Raw genomic sequence first — 21,964 nt, forward strand, 5'->3', positions numbered from 1 at the left:
TGAAATAACGTTTATAACTGCTGATATTGATCCTGAGACAAGCTCAGGCTGATGTGTAGGATATTAACTCCAGATGTGCTGCAGGTTATCTACACCACATCTCATTGTTATTATTTTATCATATTGGTCGAAGCACGTGGGACTGATAGCTGCGACTACACATAATACTGCCATGTAATCGGGTTCATTTTAAAGTTCAAACTAAACTTTATTTCCCATTTCATCACAGCAACAACGTGTTTAACGTGTACAGCTCATGAAAGAAGCACACAATACAATACATCAAAGAAGAACAAACACATAGATTTAATAAAACAATAAATAATACATAAACAATGAGATTAAATTCTGTTAAATTAAACGTTATATAATGAAAGTGTTTCTAAGTGTATAAATGATGTCAAAGAGCAGCAGCAGCCTGAATATGAGCCATTAATGAATACAAAGTTTGAATCGGTCTTCTTCTTCTACATATAAAACATACATAGTTGGGTGGTGTCCTTCATTTTAATTGGCTATCTGGCAGAGCGGAAGTGACGCCTCGGCCCCGCCCCTTGTCGCCATAGTAACGCGCCAACGCCGCAGCGACCGTCGGGACAGCCCGGAGACATTTGGGGCTGCTTTCTGTTTAGACATGAGGCGGCAGAAGCTGATGGACAGGCCGAAGTACTTCACCCCCGCCGAGGTGGCCGCTCACAACACCGCGGCCGACCTGTGGGTGTCCTTCCTGGGCAAAGTGTGGGACCTGACCCCGCTGATGGAGCAGCACGCAGGTGAGCGTCAAACACGCACTAACACACTAACACACACTAACACACTGTACACACACTGTACACACACTAACACACACTGTACACACACTATCACACTGTACACACTAACACACACTGTACACACTAACACACACTAACACACACTGTACACACACTAACACACACTGTACACACACTATCACACTGTACACACTAACACACTGTACACACTAACACACACTGCACACACACTAACACACACTGTACACACACTGTACACACACTAACACACACTGTACACACACTGTACACACTAACACACACTAACACACACTGTACACACTGCACACACTACACACACTAACACACACTGTACACACACTGTACACACACTAACACACTAACACACACTAACACACTAACACACACTAACACACTAACACACTAACACACACTGCACACACTAACACACACTAACACACTAACACACACTGTACACACACTAACACACACTGTACACACACTAACACACTAACACACACTAACACACACTGTACACACACTAACACACTAACACACACTAACACACACTGTACACACACTGTACACACACTAACACACACTAACACACACTGTACACACACTAACACACACTGTACACACACTGTACACACTAACACACACTGTACACACTAACACACACTGTACACACACTGTACACACACTAACACACACTGTACACACACTAACACACACTGTACACACACTGCACACACTAACACACACTAACACACACTAACACACACTCTGCTGCAGTAAAAGTGTGTGAGCTGCTCCAGTCATCTCCCACAGAACTGTCAGAAAGACCCAGACTAACTCTGAAGGCTGTTTCAACACAGTCTGGGACTGACCAGGTCTAACTGATGGGGGGCGGGTCAGGTCTAACTGATGGGGGGCGGGTCAGGTCTAACTGATGGGGGGCGGGTCAGGTCTAACTGATGGGGGGCGGGGCCACCGCTGCGTTCAAGCAGCTGAAACATTTAAAGTAAAAGGAACAGAAGTGACAAAGGGACTGGATCAGTACCTACTGTGTGCAGCATGTTTCATCTAAACGTTAAACGCATGTTCCCGTGCAGGTGACGTGCTCCTGCTGCCCATCATGGAGTCCGCAGGAAAGGACATCAGCTGCTGGTTCGACCCGGAAACCAAAGACGTGAGCGCTAATCGAACAAACCAACCAATCGGCTCTCAGCTCTGCTCCCGGTTTACCTGCGTGTATCTGTCCTCTGTCCTCAGATCCTGAAATATGTAGATCCACTGACTAACTGTGTGAGGTACTACACCCCCAGGGGGCGCTTCGTGCACGTTCCCCCCGCCGGCCCTCGCTCCGACTGGGCCAGTGACATCGGCCAGCCCTGGTGGAGGGACGAACGCTACGAGGTGGGACTGCTGTCCTCCAAAACCAGGTGGATACGAGTCATCAACACGCTGACGTCACAGGAGCAGCGACTGCAGGTGAACTGTCCGCACACCCCGCCCACTGGCGGCTGGAAGCGTAGCTCCGCCCCCCACCCTCGAGGTCGATAAAATGTCTCTGAGTGGCGAAAAACGTCAGTTCAGTTATTTACATTAACATTCTTTATTTAAGCTTTATTTTAGTCGATCAATAATTGTTTTATTGAGAATAAATAAAACGTTAACTGAGCTAGCCAGCAGCTAAGCTAGCCAGCAGCTAAGCTAGCCAGCAGCTAAGCTAGCGCTGTTTAGCACCAACAGAGACGTGTATCACAGTTATCTGATGCAGGTTACTGTTTCTGAAGCTGCTTCAGAAGCTCAAACCGACACCTGCATGTTTTACTCTGCTGCTAAATAGTTAGCATCGCTGTCAGACTGCGAGAAACATGCTAAAGGTCAGGATTACTGCGCCTGAAGAAAAACCTACATTCAGTATAGATCAAATTACAGTCTAACGGTATCAACAGGCAAAACAGATTTCATTATTTAAGCTAGCATTAATCTTTTGAACACATTAAGATAACATCAAGTCACGGATCCACTGCCTCTTACCGTCAGTGTCTCACAGATTGACGTTTCTCATCGCTGAGACACAATTTCTAAACTTTTCGTTCATCGCAGCCACATTATGAAAGTGTTGGGAAAAAACAACAAAAACACTCTGGCACCAGGTCCGCTCAGTTTTCAGGTCAGGGCCGATCGTTCGGGGCTTGATTTTCGGGAGGCTTTGCCTGTGGCCTCATAGAGCGTATCGATTAATCAGCACACCTGGCAGCAGATGGACACACCCACACAGTCTGTGCCCCAAAACCTACTGGTCTGGGTTGTGCTATCAAAACAGGGCCCCCTTTCGCTCTGGGGCCAAGTGTTGGAGACACGTGCAGACCCTGAACACCGCAGGACTGTCTCCTGCTACACAAACATCAACACCACACCAGACACTGAGCTTCGGGAGTATTACCTGTCTGCTGTCGTTCCTCAGGTGTGTTCGGAGGAGACTCTGGCTGAGATCCTCCAGCGTTACCTGCGCTACAACTCCCACGCCTGCAGCTACACCTGGAAACATGGCGGAGTGAGTCTGGACATGAGCAGGACGCTCGGCGAGAACAACGTCCTCGATGACGACCACGAGCTCACGCAGGTACGACTGGACCGAGACCTCTTCACCCCCGCCATCCTCCTCCACTTCAACGATGACCTCACTGAGGACTGACCTCTGACCTCATCAGGGGCCGAGGTTTCTGAGCTGTGACCTGACAACACAGAAAATATTAAAGCTGCATTAAAGAAGAGCAGAGCCGAGTGTCACCTGCTTCACTCCTCACCTGTACAGCCGCATGTCAGAACCAGGGCATTAAATGAACATGAGAAATTCATCTCTGAATGTTTTAATTATTAGTAAAAGTCTGATTTGAATCTTAAAGTCTGACTTTAATCACACAGAACTGTAACATGTAATTTCAAACCTGCAGTAACGTTTGTCTTCAGCAGAAACGTCTGTGAACGCAACATTAACGGTTCGTCACCTTTACGCTGTCAGCAAACAGCTGCAGAGCGACATGACGCTTCATCAGGAGGCGTGTCTGTGTCGCCTGATGAACGTCAGTCCGGTCTATATAATACGAGTCTGGCTGCTGTTTGCTGCAGAGCAGCTCGTGTTCAGAGGCTTTTCACAGCTTCTTCTTCTCTGGAAGCGACGCTCTGAGAGCTGAGAGCGAACCAGCAGATGAACAGCGAGCTGAAAGTCTCTACGAAGCTGCAGGTTCAGCTGATGGTTCACACAACACACTGTCAGTTCATGCCTTCATTTATAAAACTACACATTACAGATGCTTTACTCTCAGTGTTTTGACCTAAAGCTCCCTGTGAAGTTTTCTTGTAAACAGCTCCCTTTTACATTCAGTGCTTCTCCCTTGTGTGTATCACTGAGGTCTAACAACAGGGCTCAATTAAATTCCATCCTCATCAAACATTAGCAGAGACGATATCATGCATTGTTTGCTTCCATGTTTACTTCCTGTGTTCTTCTTCACTGCTTTTCTTGGTGCAGTGATGCACCTGTAGATCAGTGGAATAGCGTGAACCTGGCGGCAGGAATACGTAGCGCATCGCTGACATTTGAGCGCAGTACAAACAAACAGGAACCCACTTCTAAACAACAGTGCTCCAGAAAACTCCACAGGATAGCTTTCATTTTAAAATTCTGACTTCAATCTCGACAGTTTTAATGGCTGGATTGGCCATACCTGCAGAGCTGCTGACGTTCCCATCAGCCTCTGCTGCACTCTGTGTTTACTGCTAATTAGCTAATGTTAGCATGCTAACACGCTAAACTAAGAAGGTGAACATTATAGCTGCTTAGCATTAAAGGGGACGTGTGCTGATTTTCCCCCTCAGCATGTGTCTCCAGGTGTCTCCAGGTGTCTCCAGGTGTTGGGGAGTTCTGCTGCAGATCTTTTAAAGTCGTACGAAGCCTTCAGTGTCGCAGAGGGGGCCGAGTGGAGTCTGATAAGTGTCCTCAGGTGTCGGTTGGGGCTGAAGGCTACAAGTTTGAAGATGAAACACATCTGTTGGTGTGGAGTCAGAAAGAAGCTGCTGCTCGTCTCTGCTGCAGGCTCACAGAGCTGCTAGCACAGCTGTTGTCTACATGTCTGAAATATATAAGTACAAACTTATAAAACTGCCTTACTGAATGATTTAATATTCCACATACAGATACAGGTGAATGATATAACAGAGTAATGGTGGTTCCTTTGCGTTAAAGGTTAAATCCTAGTCGTCCCACAGAGTTTGATGCGAACCTTCATGTGATTCGTTTGAGGAAGTGTCGACTTCCCTTCCGGAGAAATCTGTCAGAACTAAAGGGAAGTTCGCTGAACTTCAGCGAGTCTTGGGAGGATTCACTGGAAATAGAACAAATCTGTCAGCAGATATCTGAACATCGGAGAGACGTTATGAAACGTTGGACTGGATCCAGATATATTTCGGAGGTGATGAATGGACAGTTTTTGCACAGTTGGCTGGTTGATGGGAGGAGGCCAGAAACCAGAGCCGCTTGTTGCTGCAGAAGTTTGACAGAAAACGACTCGTCTTTCCTCCCGGACTGTTTCTGCGACTGAGACTTCAACAAGGTGAGTCAGGCTGTTGCCAGTGTTCAAACAAACTCATTGCTTCTGTCAGTGAGGCCTGGTGTAAAGTTATGAAGTTTTAACAGAAGTTTGGTTTCCTTATTTTGTGAAGAGATGAGCTTTATGTCCAGAAGCTGCTGCAGTGATTATTAAATCCCATGATGTGGAGATGGTCCTTATTGTTTTCTCAACTGCATCACCTCTAAAACTAATGGTTGATTTCATCAGAATCAAAAATACTTTGATCCCCGAAGGGAAACTCTTTGTTACAGCAGCTCGTCTTTACGTCAGTGCACACAGGAGGAAGTGCTAGCAAAAAATATAATACAATACACTATAAAAACTATAAAACAGGTCAGAAAATAAATTAAGTACCAGGTGGATATAAGTATAAAATAAAATAAGTGTGAAGTACCAAGTGGGTTTACCGGTTGATGATGATAATACAGTATAATAATACAATGTAATAATATAAGTAATAAGTAGTGGTGCAACAGCAGTAATGGAGGTATGAATAATAAATAGGAGAAACTAAATATTGCACAGGAGTATTAACACAGAATATTGCACAATTATTCAAGTATTGCAGAGATGTTAATGATCAATGTCCAGTTTAGTGACTTCGGGTCATACAGACTGACACTTAGAGGGAGGAGTTAAAGAGTCTGATGGCCACAGGCAGGAATGACTTCCTGTGGCGCTCTGTGGTGCATTGTGGGGGGATGAGTCTTCCGCTGAAGGTGCTCCTTTGTTTGACCAGCACGTCATCGAGTGGGTGGGAGACACTGTCCAAGATGGCGTGTAGTTTACCCAGCATCCTCCTCTCTGACACCACCGCCAGAGAGTCCAGCTCCACCCCACAATGCCACCGGCCTTACGGATCAGTTTGTTGAGCCTGTTGGCGTCCGCTACCCTCAGCCTGCTGCCCCAGCATGCAACAGCATACAGGACAGCACTGGCCACCACAGACTCATAGAACATCTCCAGCATCGTCCGGCAGATGTTGAAGGACCTCAGCCTCCTCAGGAAATAGAGGCGGCTCTGGCCCTTCCTGTAAACAGCCTGAGTGTTCTTGGTCCAGTCCAGTTTATTGTCCATGTGTACTCCCAGGTACTTGTAGTCCTCTACAGTGTCCACACTGACCCCCTGGATGGAAACCGGGGTCACTGGGGCCTTGGCCCTCCATAGATCCACAACCAGCTCCTTGGACTTTGTCGCATTACTTACTACTTATTACTTATATTATTACATTGTATTATTATACCGTATTATCATCATCAACCCACTTGGTACTTCACACTTGTTTTATCTTATACTTATACCCACCTGGTACTTCATTTATTTTCTGACCTGTTTTATAGTTTTTATAGTGTATTATATTGTTTGCTAGTACTTTCTCCTGTGTGCACTGACGTAAAGACGAGCTGCTGTAACAAAGAGTTTCCCTTCAGGGATCAATAAAGTCTTTCTGATTCTGATAAATATTATATTCCATTTCTGCCAACAGCTGCTTCTGTAAATAAATAATAAATACGGAGTTGTTGTTCTGCTGCACTTCATATCTTCCAATTGTTGAATCGAACTCTTCTGTCTGCTGAAAATAATAAAAAGGTTTCTTTAGAACAAAACATATAAGTCCTGATAAAGTGACCAACTGCCTGTCTGTCTGTCTGTCTGTCTCACTTTCTCTTTACCTGTCTTTCTCTCTCCCTACCTGTCTACCTCCCTGTCTGTCTCTCTCCCCCTACCTTTCCCCCTGTCTCCCCGTCCCTCCCTACCTGTCTGTCTCTCAGGTGTAAGCTGGCTCAGAGCAGTGGTTGGGGTGTGATGGTCAGCCATCACTCCGGAGAGACTGAGGACACCTTCATCTCTGACCTGGTGGTCGGACTCTGCACCGGACAGGTAGACAGACAGAAAGAAAAGACAATAAGACAAGTAAGTAAACAGGCAGGGAGACAGGTAGACAGACAGACAGGTGGAGTAGACAAGCAGGTAGACAGGTAAAGAGACAAGTAGTGACCACCTGTCTCTCTCTCTCTCAGATAAAGACCGGGGCTCCCTGCAGGTCGGAGCGTCTGGCCAAATACAACCAGCTGATGAGGTGAGAGCGTCACGTTAAATTTTACGAGTTAACGCTGCTTGTTGAGTCTAAGAGTTGACAGAGGAATAAAAACACACAGCAGACAGTCAGCTGACCTGACCTCTGTGACCTCTGACCTCGGTGACCTCTGACCTCTGTGACCTCTGTGACCTCTGTGACCTCTGTGACCTCTGACCTCTGTGACCTCTGTGACCTGCAGGATCGAGGAGGAGCTCGGAGACAAGGCCAAGTTCGCCGGCAAAGACTTCCGCCACCCAAAGATCAACTAAAGCTCCGTCCTGACTTCCTGTCTGTCACCGTGACAACTGACAACCTATGACCACTGAAGCCCCTCCCCCTACAGCTGGGGGTGAGAGGTCATAGGTCACGGCGGGTTTGACCCCGCCTTCCTAGCTATAATTCCATTACTGATGTTTTCTATATAAAACACAATAAAGACGAAAGAATAAAACAAACCTTCGGTGTATTTTACTGCGTGCTGCTTTTTACAAACATGACGTCTCTTCATGAAAATCACTTTTAAAATACTTCAGAGGTTTCTTGTACTTTACTAAAAGGCCGTTCAGGTTTACGCGTGTGTGGTTTGTAGAATCCATCCATCCATCCATTTTCTTCCGCTTATCCGGGGCCGGGTCGCGGGGGCAGCAGTCTAAGCAGGGACTCCCAGACTTCCTTCGCTCCAGACACTTCCTCCAGCTCCTCCGGGGGGATCCCGAGGCGTTCCCAGGCCAGCCGAGAGACATAGTCCCTCCAGTGTGTCCTGGGTCTTCCCCGGGGCCGCCTCCCGGTGGGACATGCCCAGAACACCTCCCGAGGGAGGCGTCCAGGAGGCATCCGGATCAGATGCCCTAGCCACCTCAGCTGGCTCCTCTCGACGTGGAGGAGCAGCGGCTCTACTCGAGCTCCCCGTGTGACTGAGCTCCTCACCCTATCTCTAAGGGAGCGCCCAGCCACTCGGCGGAGGAAGCCCATTTCGGCCGCTTGTATCCGCGATCTTGTCCTTTCGGTCACTACCCAGAGCTCATGACCATAGGTGAGGGCAGGGGCGTAGATTGACCGTAAATCGAGAGCTTTGTCTTTCGACTCAGCTCCTTCTTCACCACAACGGTCCGATACAGCGCCCGCATCACTGCAGACGCTGTACCGATCCGCCTGTCAATCTCACGCTCCATCCGTCCCTCACTCGTGAACAAGACCCCGAGGTACTTGAACTCCTCCACTTGAGGCAAGGACTCCCCACCTACCCGAAGAGAGCAAACCACCTTTTTCCGGTCAAGAACCATGGCCTCAGATTTGGAAGAGCTGATTCTCATCCCAGCTGCTTCACACTCGGCTGCAAACCGTCCCAGTGCATGCTGCAGGTCCTGGTTTGAAGAAGCCATCAGAACGACATCATCTGCAAACAGCAGAGATGAGATCCTGTGGTTCCCAAACCGGACACCCTCCGCCCCTGACTGCGCCTAGAAATTCTGTCCATATAAATTATGAACAGAACCGGTGACAAAGGGCAGCCCTGGCGGAGTCCAACATGCACCGGGAACAGGTCTGACTTACTGCCGGCAATGCGAACACAGCTCCTGCTCCGGTTATACAGGGACCGGACAGCCCTTAGCAAAGGGCCCCGGACCCCATACTCCCAGAGCACTCCCCACAAAGCGCCCGGGGCACACGGTCGAATGCCTTCTCCAGATCCACAAAGCACATGTGGACTGGTTGGGCAAACTCCCATGAACCCTCGAGCACCCGATGGAGAGTATAGAGCTGGTCCAGTGTTCCACGACCGGGACGAAACCACTCTGCTCCTCCTGAATCCGAGGTTCGACTATCGGACTAATTCTCCTCTCCAGTACCCTGGAGTAGACCTTACCGGGAGGCTGAGAAGTGTGATCCCTCTGTGATTGGAACACACCCTCCGGTCCCCTTCTTATACAGAGGGACCACCACCCCGGTCTGCCAGTACAGAGGCGCTGTCCCCAGACCGCCACGCGATGTTGCAGAGACGTGTCAGCCAAGACAGTCCCACAACATCCAGAGACTTAAGATACTCAGGACGGATCTCATCCACCCCTGAAGCCTTGCCACCAAGGAGCTTGCCAACAACCTCAGTGACTTCGGCCAGGGTGATGGATGAGTCCGCCTCCCGGTCCCCAGCCTCCGCTTCCTCTTCGGAAGACGTGACAGCGGGATTGAGGAGATCCTCAAAGTATTCCTTCCACCGTCCGACAACATCCCCAGTCGAGGTCAACAGCTCTCCACCCGCACCGTACACGGTGTTGGTGAAGCACTGCTTCCCCCTCCTGAGCCGTCGGACGGTTTGCCAGAATTTCTTTGAGGCCGACCGATAGTCCTCCTCCATGGCCTCTCCGAACCTCTCCCAATCCTGAGTTTTTGCCTCTGTGACCGCACGGGCTGCAGCACGCTTAGCCTGCCGGTACCCGTCAGCTGCCTCGGGAGTCCCACGAGCCAACAAGGCCCGATAGGACTCCTTCTTCAGCCTGATGGCATCCCTTACTTCCGGCGTCCACCACCGGGTTCGGGATTGCCGCGCGACAGGCACCAGAAACCTTGCGACCACAGCTACGAGCCGCGCGTGATCGACAATGGAGGTGGAAAACATGGTCCACTCGGACTCAATGTCCCCAGCCTCCCGGGATCTGGGAGAAGCTCTCCTGGAGGTGTGAGTTGTAGACCCTGCTGACAGCGGGCTCCGCCAGACGTTCCCAGCAGACCCTCACGACACGCTTGGGCCTGCCAAGTCTGTCCGGCTTCCTCCCCTGCCAGCGGATCCAACTCACCACCAGGTGGTGATCGGTTGACAGCTCCGCCCCTCTCTTCACCCGAGTGTCCAAGACACGCGGCGGGAGGTCAGATGATACGACAACAAAGTCGATCATCGACCTCCGGCCCAGGTGTCCTGGTGCCACGTGCACTGATGGACACCCTTGTGCTTGAACATGGTGTTAGTTATGGACAAACTGCAACTAGCACAGAAGTCCAACAACTGAACACCACTTGGGTTCAGATCAGGGGCCGTTCCTTCCGATTACCCCTCTCCAGGTGGCACTGTCGTTGCCCACGTGGGCGTTGAAGTCCCCAGTAGAACAACGGAGTCCCCGGGCGGTGCACTGTCTAGTACCCCTCCCAGGGACCCCAAGAAGGCCTGGTACTCTGCACTGCCGTTCTCGCCCATAGGCCGCCACAACAGTGAGAGACCTGTCCCCCCACCCGGCGGAGGGACGCGACCCTCTCGTTCACCGGGTAAACTCCAACACGTGACGGCTGAGCTGTGGGGCTATGAGCAGGCCCACACCAGCCCGCCGCCTCCCCGCAGGCAACGCCAGAGAAATGGAGCGCCCAGCCCCTCTCGAGGAGACGGGTTCCAGAGCCCAGGCTGTGCGTGGAGGCGAGGCCGACTATATCTAGCCGGTAACGCTCAACCTCCCGCACAAGCTCAGGCTCCTTCCCCAGCGAAGTGACATTCCATGTCCCTAGAGCCAGTTTCTGTGTCCGGAGATCTGGTCGCCGGCCCCTGCCTTCGGCTGCCGCCCAGATCTCTCTGCACCGCCCCTTACGGATCCTCCTGCGGGTGGTGGGTCCACGGGAGGACGGCCCCACGCCGCTCCTTCGGGCTGTGCCCGGCCGGGCCCCGTGGGGAAAGGCCCGGCCACCAGGCGCTCGCCGTCGAGCACCCACCCCGGGCCTGGCTCCAGGGTGGGGCCCCGGTAGCGCCAATCCGGGCGACGTAACTGGCCTTGGTTGAAAATTCATAGGGGGCTTCTGAACCGCTCTTAGTCTGACCCGTCACCCTGGACCTGTTTGCCATGGGTGACCCTACCAGGGGCATAAAGCCCCAGACAACATAGCTCCCAGGGTCATTCGGGTACTCAAACCCCTCCACCACGTTAAGGTGGCGGTTCAAGGAGGAGGGTTTGTAGAATGATAGAGAATAACACAAGTACTACTATCTTAAGCTAGGCTAGTTGCTTTTTAGCAGGACTATCCTCGTTAACGCCAGAAGCCTCATCAAGGACCATTTAAGCCTCTGTTTGGACCTTGGAACCTCTCAAGGACTCCAGGACCTTCTTCAAGGACCCCTGAAACCTCCCGAAGGACCATTTGAGTCTCCTCATTGATTTGTGGCCTTCAAGGTATCCTGGAACTGTTCTTTTTCTGGTTTAACTTGGTTTGTGAGGACGTGTGTGCTGCGTGGGGGGCGGGCAGGAGTGTTGTGCACAGAAACAGACACAAACACATGTTTGTTCCCCCAGAGAAGCGTTTTGGCCATCATGTGAGAACAGAGCAGATTCAGCCTTAAGTGCCACGCACGAGGGATTTAAGAGATTTTGTCACGTTCAGCAGTTTTCTCGTACTTTGAATTTTCTCTTCGGTACAAATGAAATTTTGTTCCAGACGTGTCGTATAAGTCACACACCGAAAGTCGGCCTTTCTCCACGAGAGAAAAACACTGCTGGACTTTAATGTTGACGTTTAATTATGTTACTGTTAAGCCCCCGTCTAGGAGCGAAGGCGCGCAACATGAAGGTTAAAAGGTCGCTCCGTCCCCGGGCCCCAAACCAAAGTCTGAACACTGAGTTGCAATTAATTACTGCAAAAAGGTGAAACTGGGATGACAAACTGAAGCGGTATGTCGGGTGCACCAAGACCAAAACAACAAACCAAAGAATCCATTTCCTCACAAAGTGCTGACCAAACAACCAACAAGACATTTACTGAACCTAATGGTGTGTTCACACCAAAAGTGAATCGAATTACATACAAAGTCAGTGCAAAGACGTGTATCGCGGGGCTTTGCAGTGTTGTGTGTGGAGGAGCGGGCAGAGCGGAGGGACAGCGCCGCTGCTCGCCGACCGACAGCTGCTGAGTGCCGGAGCTCTGGTGGAATAAACACCCGGAGTCACACCGGAGTCTGCTCTGATCCAGGCCATTTAAAGGGAGTTTTAGGGGGGCAGGGCCAATCACAGCTGATACTGGGTGAGAGGTGGGGTTTACGTGGACAGTTCACCTGTCAGTCAGTACAGGCAGTTTAGAGTTAACCTGCATGTCTCTGGACTGGGGCAGGAAGCCGGAGCAGGCACAACAACACGTACAACATTTCCACAGATACTTCGGGTAAACCAACAAAGCACTCGGCCTATCGCTCAGCTCTAACACACAAAACAGATACAACTGGGTTTAATGTCCTAGGACTTCTTCTTCTTCAGCGTTTATTGGCAAAGCAGCTTAGAGATAATAATAATAATAATAAAACTTTATTTATAGATCACTTATCAAAACAAAGTACAAAGTGCTTCACAACAAGAAAAATAAAATAACACAGTGAATGACGAAATATAAAGAAATAAAACACATGGAATACAGAAAAACAATAAAATAAACAGTAAAATAAACAGCCAGTTCAAGTAAAATCAGGATATGCTTTCAGATAAAAATGTGTTTTGAGACGAGATTTAAACGAAGACACTGACTCAGACAACCTAATTTCTTCGGGCAAGTTGTTCCAGAGCCTCGGGGCCCTGATAGCAAAAGCTCTGTCCCCCTTAGTTTTCATCCTGGACTCAGGAACAGACAGGAGACCCCTGCCCGAAGATCTCAAACTACGTGAAGGTTCATAAGGGATTACAAGGTCTAAAATATAATCTGGGGCCAGGCCATGAAGAGCCTTAAAAGTAATCAACAAGATCTTAAAATCAATCCTAAAACCAACAGGGAGCCAGTGTAAAGAGGCTAAAACAGGTGTGATGTGATCGTACTTCTTGGTCCTGGTTAACAGCCTAGCAGCTGAGTTCTGTACAGTCTGCAGTCGTGTTAGAGTTTTTTGATTAAGACAAGTGAACAGGCTGTTACAATAATCAAGGCGTGAGGAGATAAAAGCATGCACAACAGTTTCTGCATCACTAAGATTTAAAATAGATCGTATTTTTGCAATATTTCTGAGGTGATAGAAACATGATTGGACAAGCTTAGTGATATGTTGCTCAAAACATAAATTGCTATCAAACAGGACACCAAGATTTCTTGCAACAGACTTGATATGTTGTGACAGGTTACCAGTAGATGGCAGTATTTGTTTAGTGATGTGTTGTGGCCCAATAACAAGGATTTCAGTTTTATTTGAGTTGAGCTGAAGAAAATTTATCGACATCCAGTTTTTATGTCAGACAGGCAGTCCTGCAGAGAATTGAGGTCAGTGGGCTTGACAGGGAGGTACAACTGTGTGTCATCCGCATAACAATGAAAAGAAATACCATGTCTGCGGATTACATCACCCAAGGGAAGCATGTATAAGGAGAACAATATTGGTCCCAGAACTGAACCTTGAGGCACACCATACTTGATATGGGAAAAGGATGACTTTAAGTAATTAATGCTAACACAGAATTTCCTATTGGACAGATAAGATGAGAACCAGTCTAGTGCAGTGCCAGATACGCCCACCCAGTGCCTCAGTCTGTCTAAAAGAATGCCATGATCAATTGTATCAAAGGCAGCACTTATGTCCAACAGCACAAGAATTGAACACATGCCTGCGTCTGCATTCATTAAAAGGTCATTAGTGACTTTGAGAAGGGCTGTCTCAGTGCTGTGGTGTTGACGAAAGCCAGATTGGAACTTTTCAAATGTATTATTGTTTTCCACAGCAGCGGGAAGTTGCTTAGATACAAGTTTTTCGAGAATCTTCGAAATAAAAGGCAATTTGGATATTGGGCGGTAGTTATCCAGGAGGGTGGGATCAAGCCCAGGTTTTTTTAAGACTGGCTGGACACAAGCTGTTTTAAAGAAATCAGGGACACAGCCAGTAGACAGCGAGCTGTTAAAAATAATTTGTAAAAGGGGCGCAATACAATCCATAACTTCTAATAGAAACCTAGTATTTTGTCCAGAGGGCTGGAGGATACTCTCATAAAAGACATGATGTCTGCGAGTTCGGGCAGAGTAACAGCAGAAAAATTGCTCAAAGAAGCCCTGAGCGGGTGATCCACATCTAAAAAGGCAGGATTGGGGGTGATATCAGATCTTATTAACTCCACCTTTCCTGCAAAGTGCAAAAGAAACTTTTCACAATCAGCATCACACTCAGCAGGGGCACAAGGAGAGGCTGGGTTAACTAACTGATCCACAGTCTTAAATAGGAATCTGGGGTTGTGCTGATGGGCAGAAATAAGTGCAGAGAAATGGCATGTTCTTGCATCCTTCACCATCCTGTTATAAAGGCGTAATAACTCTTTCATGGCCACAAAGTGGACCTGGAGACGTGATTTCTTCCATCTGCGTTCTGCTCTTCTGCAATTCTTTTTACAGCTTCGAATACTGTCATTTAACCATGGCTGTTTTCTAGTCTTTGGGTTTGGTCTATTTTTCAAAGGAGCTATGAGATCTAAGGTTGAAGAACACAGGTAGTTAAAATAATCAACCAAATCGTTGGTGTTGGAGGAATCGGGAAACACACTGCCCGGAGAATTGAACAGTGTACAGAATTTTGAGGCACTATGCTCATTAAGGACGTGTGTGTACTTAGAGCGGGATAAGACAGTACTGGCAGCCTCTAATTCACAGTTGAAAACAATGCATAGGTGATCAGATACAAACATGTCCCTGGTTTTCACAGATGGGGTTTTCAGGCCCAAAGTAAAGACTAGGTCTAAGGTGTGGCCACGGGAATGAGTTTGGCCAGACACATGTTGTTGTAAGTTGAAAGAGTTAGTGATATTTAAAAAATCAGCAGCAAGGGCATTAGAGGAGTCATCAACGTGAATATTAAAATCACCACAAAGAAGAATTCTATCATAATTTAACACAAGACTGGATAAAAACTCAGGGAGTTCCAACAAGAAGTAACCAGCTGGTTTAGGGGGGCGATATATAATAGCAAATATGGAGGGGGCCACCAAGTTTAAACATGAGCACTTCAAAGGAGGAAAAATCATTGCAAGCTATGAGGTCACACTTAAAATGCTTCCTATAGACAGTAATGAGGCCCCCACCTCGACCACAGACCCTAGGGCAACTAAAGCAGTCAAAATCAGGAGGGCACAATTCAGCCAGCTGACTGTGATCACCAGGACGTAACCAGAATTCAGTTAAAAACATAAAGTCTAAATCAGTGGAAGAGATAAAGTCATTTAAAATAAACGTTTTGTTAGAGAGGGATCTTACATGCCGAAGAGCCATCTTAAAAAGTCTGGTTCAGATTTGATGATGAGACTGGAGGTCGGGTTCCGGCCCGGATCTTTATTAAGTTATTATTGTCGCTGTGTCGGCTGTGTCTGTTTCGCATTAAGGACCTGTCCGAAATTACCACAGGAATGTTAAAGGTGGCACTAGAGGCATCCGGGCTCCAGATAGCAGCACTATGATCAGTCCACAAGGGGGAGGTAGTAACAGCAGAGGGTGCATGGCAGTTTTTGGTGGGCAGAGAAGAGAAAGAAGAAAAGCGAGGGGAAACAGGTGATGTAAATAGTCAACTACGTGAGGAGGACAGCACAGCGTGCTGCAGGTTAGCCGCCAGCATGCGACTACCTGACTTGTTTGGGTGAAGACCATCTCGTGTAAACAAGGAAGAACGATCCCAGAATAAGTTAAAGTTTTGAATAAAACCAACGTCATGGGTGCTGCAGACAGACTGGAGCCAGGTATGAAGGCTGAGGATCCTGCTAAAACGGCCAATTCCCGACCCAGTGTAGGAATTGGACCGAAATGAAAGCATGCTTTCCGGTGCTGTTGAGCAGGTCAAAAGGCGGATGAAGTCTGCTTTCGTCAGCTCCGATTGCTGACGGGCGGTGTCATTGGTGCCGACATGGACTATGATTTTCGTGATAGTCGCCGGGAGTGCAGCCAGAAGTCCAGGAGCTTTTCGAGGATGTCGGGGTCGTAGCTCCGGAAAGCAGCGTGTGACCGCATTAGCGGCGGATATTCCTCACTATGGAATCTCCAACAATCAGCGTAGTTGGGGGATGAGAGGAGGCAGAGTCGATGATCGTGGAGCCCGCCGAGTTCCATCAGCCGTCCCTGGGATAGCTGTGGCCGGGGACTGCTGCGGCGAGGGGGTGGCGTCCTTCTTAGCAGAGGTGTTCTCTGCCATCTCAGGACGAATGAGACCCCCAGAGCTTCTCCTGATCACGGCCTCTTTCAGTAACTTGCGGCGAGAGGAGGAGGAAGACTTGGCTGCTGGAAAAAGGGAGCGTCCCTCCAGTGGAGGAAAGTCCTGAGTGTCCAGGATGTCAAACCTGTTGGCCAGCGGGAGGTCCCGATGTGAAGGTGGAGGAGTCGTGCGCTTTGCACCATGTCTGTCCTTACAGGCTACAGTCCAGTGCTCCGGTTGGCGTAGAGTCGAACTCACCGGAGCCTTCTCACCACCCCCGCCGGTGAGTGACCGTGCATCCACTTCTGCCGGGTGCACAAAAACGCCGACACACAAGTGTGTTCTCTACTTTCGTTTCTATGATGCATTACCGGCACCAACTGGGCCGGAGTGTGGAAGAGAGATTATGCAGGAAAAAACCCTGTAGACTCTTTGAGCTGACTAAATCAGTTTCTTTTAAAGACGTAGTAATGTCACAGTATATCTTGCCTGCTGTTTCCCCCAGAGACCTGACGATGAAAGGCCCTGTTTGTGTCTCAGTGACTGGGGGATTTCTCTTGTGGTTGTTTTTTTTTTTCTACAGAGAAGTGCTTCGACTGTTTCCGGTTGGCTGCCGTCAGACTGCTGGAGATGCTACATGTTGTGAATGGACCAATCAGCAGCAGGCACTCCCCTGGCTGAACCCACAAATCCAGCCATCAGCCACTAGAATCAGAAATACTTTATTGATCCGTGAGGGGAAACTCTTTGTTACAGCTGCTCACTATCACGTCACACAGGAGAAGTACTAATAGAATAGAAATAGACATAATAATAAATAAGTCTGCAAGCAAATCAAATATGATACACTATAATACACCTAATCAAATTAAGTACAAGTGGGTATGAAGTATAAAACTAAGTAAGTGTATAGTACAATCGTAGAAAAGGTTTCAGTCGTAGTCATCTGGACACTGTTTTCAGAATCAAGACGTTTCGGCTCCCATCCGGAAGTCATTCTCAATTGTGAAAAAATTGGACGGGAACTGGAAATTTAAGCTACTCTGAGTTACATAAGCCCTGCCCTCAGGAAGGAATCTGCCTGAGTATCTGTTAATAGCTAGTTTCACCTGAAACTGACCTAATAGTTTCAAGATGGCCCAGTAATCAGGCCTATTGTTCTCTGGCTGCATCTACTTCATCACTGTTAAGTGCCTGATTAGCATGTGATAGGCGTGACCAAGGTGATAATACACTCTGATAGACTTTGGGCAGATTAAATCTCAGACCACCATTTCTGTTCAAAGAGGGGTTCTCTTTCTTCACAAAAATGGCTTCCTTGACGCCCCGTTCGATCCCCCTGTATAGTACAATGTAATAATATAAGTAATAGTAGTGCAATCGTGTGTACTGTCAAGCTGAGTGTAGCAGATTTAACGAGCTTATTAGGCGGAGGATATTGCACAGCAGTAATATAGTTTAATAAATATCAACAAACATGGAATAATTAAACTGAGAACAGAGTATACTGCACAGGAGTAAGAGAATATTGAGAATATTGCACAATATTTCAGGTACTGCAGTGATATTAATGGTCCAATGCCCAGTTGAGTAATATCAGTGCCAGTTTCCCCAACACTTAGAGGGAGGAGTTAAAGAGTGTGATGGTCACGGGCAGGAATGACTTCCTGTGGCGCGCTGTGGTGCATTTTGGGGGGATGAGTCTTTCCCTGAAGGTACTCCTTTGTTTGATCAACACCAGGAGTGGGTGGGAGACACTGTCCAAGATGGCGTGTAGTCTTTGTGCCATTGTCAAGCGGCCAGGCAGTTGTTTCTGTTAAGTTTGGCTGGAATTATTCTTTGTCTCCCTTGGACCGTGTCCTGATTCTGGATTTTGAACTTTGCCTGCTCCCTGTTGGATTTGTTTAGCCTTGTTGGGATCATTTCCTTGTTTCTACCACTGCCAGCCGGTAACCTGGTTTTCCTGTACCCGGACCTGTATCTGCCTACCTGCCTGTTACCTGTTTGTTGCCTGTCTGCCTGTACCTACCTGTAAGCTACAGCACCCAATAAATACTGTAGTCATCCGGCTACCTCATCCTCACTCCGCTTCCTGGTCTTCTGCATTTGGGTCCTCATACTACACCACTTACGACAGAATGATCAGACCAGTCATGGACCCAGCAGAAGTCGACTCCCTTGTGGAGGAGTTGAAGGAAGTGTTCTCCACTCTAGAGAGATTCCGCCATTCCATTATAGATTCAGTCGATAACAACCGTGTGCTGGACCGCAGCACGCCGCTGAACTCTCTGCTGGGTTGCAGCACTCCACTGAATTTTCTGCTGGATCACAGCAGCAGCAGCAGCAGCACCAGCACCCTCCTCTGCAGGAGTGGCACTCTCCGGGTTCCCGGGCATCGCTGGTTCTGCCAGCTCCTCTGCCAATTTCCCTGTCGCTGACTTCCTGTCCTGCTGTCCCATCGCCGGACCCTGATCTGGTTCTCCATCCTCCAGAAGGGTTTTGCCTTCGCCCCTAGGCTCCAGAAGGGTTTTGCCTTCGCCGCCGGGCTCCAGAAGGGTCTCGCCATTGCTGCTGGCCTCTAGTGTCCTTCTGCCTGCAACGCTGGCATTCCGCCAAGCCTCCAGATGTTTTTTGTCTTCGACCTCATGAGATGAGCTCCGCACATGTCCAGCCCCCGGGCCGTCCGCCCGAGGTCCCCAGCACCGCACGTGTCCAGCCCCCGGGCCATCCACCCGAGGTCCTCAGCTCTGCACATACCCAGCCCCCGGGCAGTCCCCCCGAAGTCTACCACTTAGCCCTTAAATACTGTAGTCATCCGGCTACCTCATCCTCACTCCGCTTCCTGGTCTTCTGCATTTGGGTCCTCATTCTGCACCACTTACGACATGAGTGTTCTTAGCCCAGTCCAGTTTATTGTCCATGTGTACTCCCAGGTACTTGTAATCCTCTACAATATCCACACTGATCGGGGGTCACTGGTGCCTTGGCCCTTCTTAGATCTACAACCAGCTCCTCTGACTTTGTCGCATTGAGCTGCAGATGGTTCTGCTCACACCATGAGACAAAGTTCCCCACCACAGCCCTGTACTCAGTCTCATCATCACCAATGATACATCCCACCACAGCAGAGTCATCAGAAAACTTCTGAAGGTGGCAGGACTCTGTGTGGTAGCTGAAGTCTGTGGTGTAGATGGAGAAGAGGAAGGGAGAGAGAACAGTCCCCTGAGGGGCCCCCAGTGTTGCTGACTACGCTGTCTGACACACAGTGCTGCAGGCGCACATGCTGTGGTCTGCCAGTCAGGTTGTCAACAATCCAGGACACAAGGGGGGCATCCACCTGCATCGCTGGCAGCTTCTTACCCAGCAGGGCTGGCCGGATGGTGTTGAAAGCACTGGAGAAGTCAAAAAACATGATCCTCACCGTGCTTGCCGGCTTGCGGCGGCAAGGGATTGGAGCTGCTGTGATCCAACCGGGAAAGGAGACAGTTACAATCCAGCAGTGGCAAGGGATTGGTGCCTCTGCGATCCAGCGGCGGCAAGGGGTTGATGCTGCTGCAATCCAGCCGGGAAAGGAGGCAGCTGCGATCCAGTGGCGACTAGAGATGGCTGCTGCTGCGATCCAGCCGGGAAAGGATGCGGTTGCAATCCAGTGTGCAGCTGGGCAGCGGTGCAGGCGAGCAGCTGAGGGAGCCACGCTTCTCCCTGCGGGGTTTCCCAGAAGGCGCCAAGCAACAGACTGAGGTACCACCTGGTTTTCAGGCTGAGATGCTGACTGGAGACTAGCACGCAGGAGGTAAGCATGTGGGGATATGAGCTGGGGACCAGCAGGCTGGGGTGCAGGCTGATGACTGGTGGGGCGGGAGCCTGGCTGGTTGCTAGTGGGTCGGGGTGCAGGCTGATGACTGGCGGGGCGGGAGTCTGGCTGGTTGCTTGTGGGCCGGGAGTCTGGCTGGTTGGTAGCAGGCGGGGATCTAGGTAGGGCTGCAAACCTTGCCTCATGGTGGAGATTGATGCAAGGTTCTCTACCATAATGGGAAGAGTCGCAAGCCAGGGTCTGGATAATATTGTTCTCTCCATTAAGGAGTATACAAAATGTCTGCGCTTGATATCGACTGAATCTATAATGGAAAGGCGGAATCTCTCTAGAGAGGAGAACGCTTCCTTCAACTCCTCCACGAGGGAGTCGACTTCTGCTGGGTCCATGACTGGTCGGATCATTCTGTCATAAGTGGTGTAGTATGAGGACCCAAATGCAGAAGACCAGGAAGCGGAGTGAGGATGTAGAGATGACTACAGTATTTATTGGGTGCTGTAGCTTATAGGCAGGTACAGGCAGACAGACCGGCAGGAAGACAGGCAACAAACAGGTAACAGGCAGGTAGGCAGATACAGGTCCGGGTACAGGAAAACGGGTTACCGGCTGGCAACGGTAGAAACAAGGAAATGATACCAACGAGGCTAAACAAATCCAACAGGGAGCAGGCAAAGTTCAAAGTCCAGAATCAGGACACGGTCTGAGGGAGACAAAGAATAATTCCAGCCGAACTTAACAGAAACAACTGCCTGGCCGCTTGACAATGGCACAAAGAAACACGCACATGATAGAAACACGCACATGACAGCAACACAATGATCTGACAATGAGCAAAGGAAAAAACTTGGACTAAATACCCTAAGGGAGGTGAGCCAACGAGACACAGGTGCAAACAATCAAGGAGGGGCCAACAATCAAAACTGGAGGGAAAACAAACAAAGACAGGAAGTAAAACCACAAGACACACAACGGGAGGAGAATACTACAAAATAAAACAGGAAATATGACAAAACCTCAAACTATAACAACTCAAGCTCTAACAGTTATTGAAATAACACTTGATATAACATCCACATGTTCACAGCATCAGTTACTGAGACGAACGGCAGCTTTAGTTTTTCACATGTTACTGTCACTGGTATAACTTCTAAATTTCAGTGTTTGCTGGAAGTTTCTCTCACAGCTGCCTCAGGGTTTCTGTCCAGGTGAACCTCCTGTTATATCACCTCACCTGTTGTGGTGTTTGTGACGGCACCTCGCCTTGACTTTGTAGCAACATGTTTTTGTCCTCTAATTTCATGTCAAACCATTTCATTCGTTGTTATCACAGTGCGGCTCTGTGATGTCACGTACGGCTCTGTGATGTCACGTACGGCTCTGTGATGTCACGTTCGGCTCTATGATGTCATGTACGGCGCTGTGATGTCATGCACGGCTCTGTGATGTCATGTTCGACTCTGTGATGTCACGTTCGGCTGTGATGTCACCTCCTCATGAACATTCATATTCATCAGGTTTAAACGAGCGATTTATGACAAGCTTGTTCACTTCAGA

General features: G+C 49.0%; 2 protein-coding genes across 15 annotated transcripts in view; one reads left to right on the top strand and one right to left on the bottom strand.

The window, feature by feature from the left end:
* The window catches only part of LOC122870097, a 387,819-nt gene that overhangs the window by 187,613 nt on the left and 178,242 nt on the right, over nt 1-21,964 (bottom strand). The window lies entirely within an intron of this gene.
* On the top strand, nt 376-11,437 carry LOC122870286 (cytochrome b5 domain-containing protein 1). 2 transcript variants are annotated; one of them, XM_044184424.1, is made up of 7 exons: nt 376-773; nt 1,889-1,965; nt 2,049-2,267; nt 3,250-5,398; nt 7,189-7,297; nt 7,438-7,496; nt 7,696-7,951. In XM_044184424.1, the coding sequence occupies exons 1-4, from the start codon at nt 635-637 to the stop codon at nt 3,478-3,480; spliced, it is 666 nt and encodes a 221-aa protein (XP_044040359.1). In that variant the 5' UTR covers nt 376-634; the 3' UTR covers nt 3,481-5,398; nt 7,189-7,297; nt 7,438-7,496; nt 7,696-7,951. The 2 variants fall into 2 exon arrangements, 1 of the variants encoding a protein (XP_044040359.1); XR_006376518.1 differs by lacking the exons at nt 376-773; nt 1,889-1,965; nt 2,049-2,267; nt 3,250-5,398 and adding an exon at nt 11,423-11,437 and having other exon boundaries at nt 7,171-7,297; nt 7,696-8,074.

Source organism: Siniperca chuatsi, linkage group LG22, assembly GCF_020085105.1.
Source record: "Siniperca chuatsi isolate FFG_IHB_CAS linkage group LG22, ASM2008510v1, whole genome shotgun sequence".
Classification (NCBI taxonomy): domain Eukaryota; kingdom Metazoa; phylum Chordata; class Actinopteri; order Centrarchiformes; family Sinipercidae; genus Siniperca; species Siniperca chuatsi.

Coding starts and splice junctions, on each gene's coding strand:
- LOC122870286 (XM_044184424.1), top strand. CDS start 635: ATGAGGCGGCAGAAGCTGATGGACAGGCCGAAGTACTTCACCCCCGCC. Junction 774..1,888: donor GCTGATGGAGCAGCACGCAG/GTGAGCGTCAAA, acceptor GTTCCCGTGCAG/GTGACGTGCTCCTGCTGCCC. Junction 1,966..2,048: donor TCGACCCGGAAACCAAAGAC/GTGAGCGCTAAT, acceptor CTCTGTCCTCAG/ATCCTGAAATATGTAGATCC.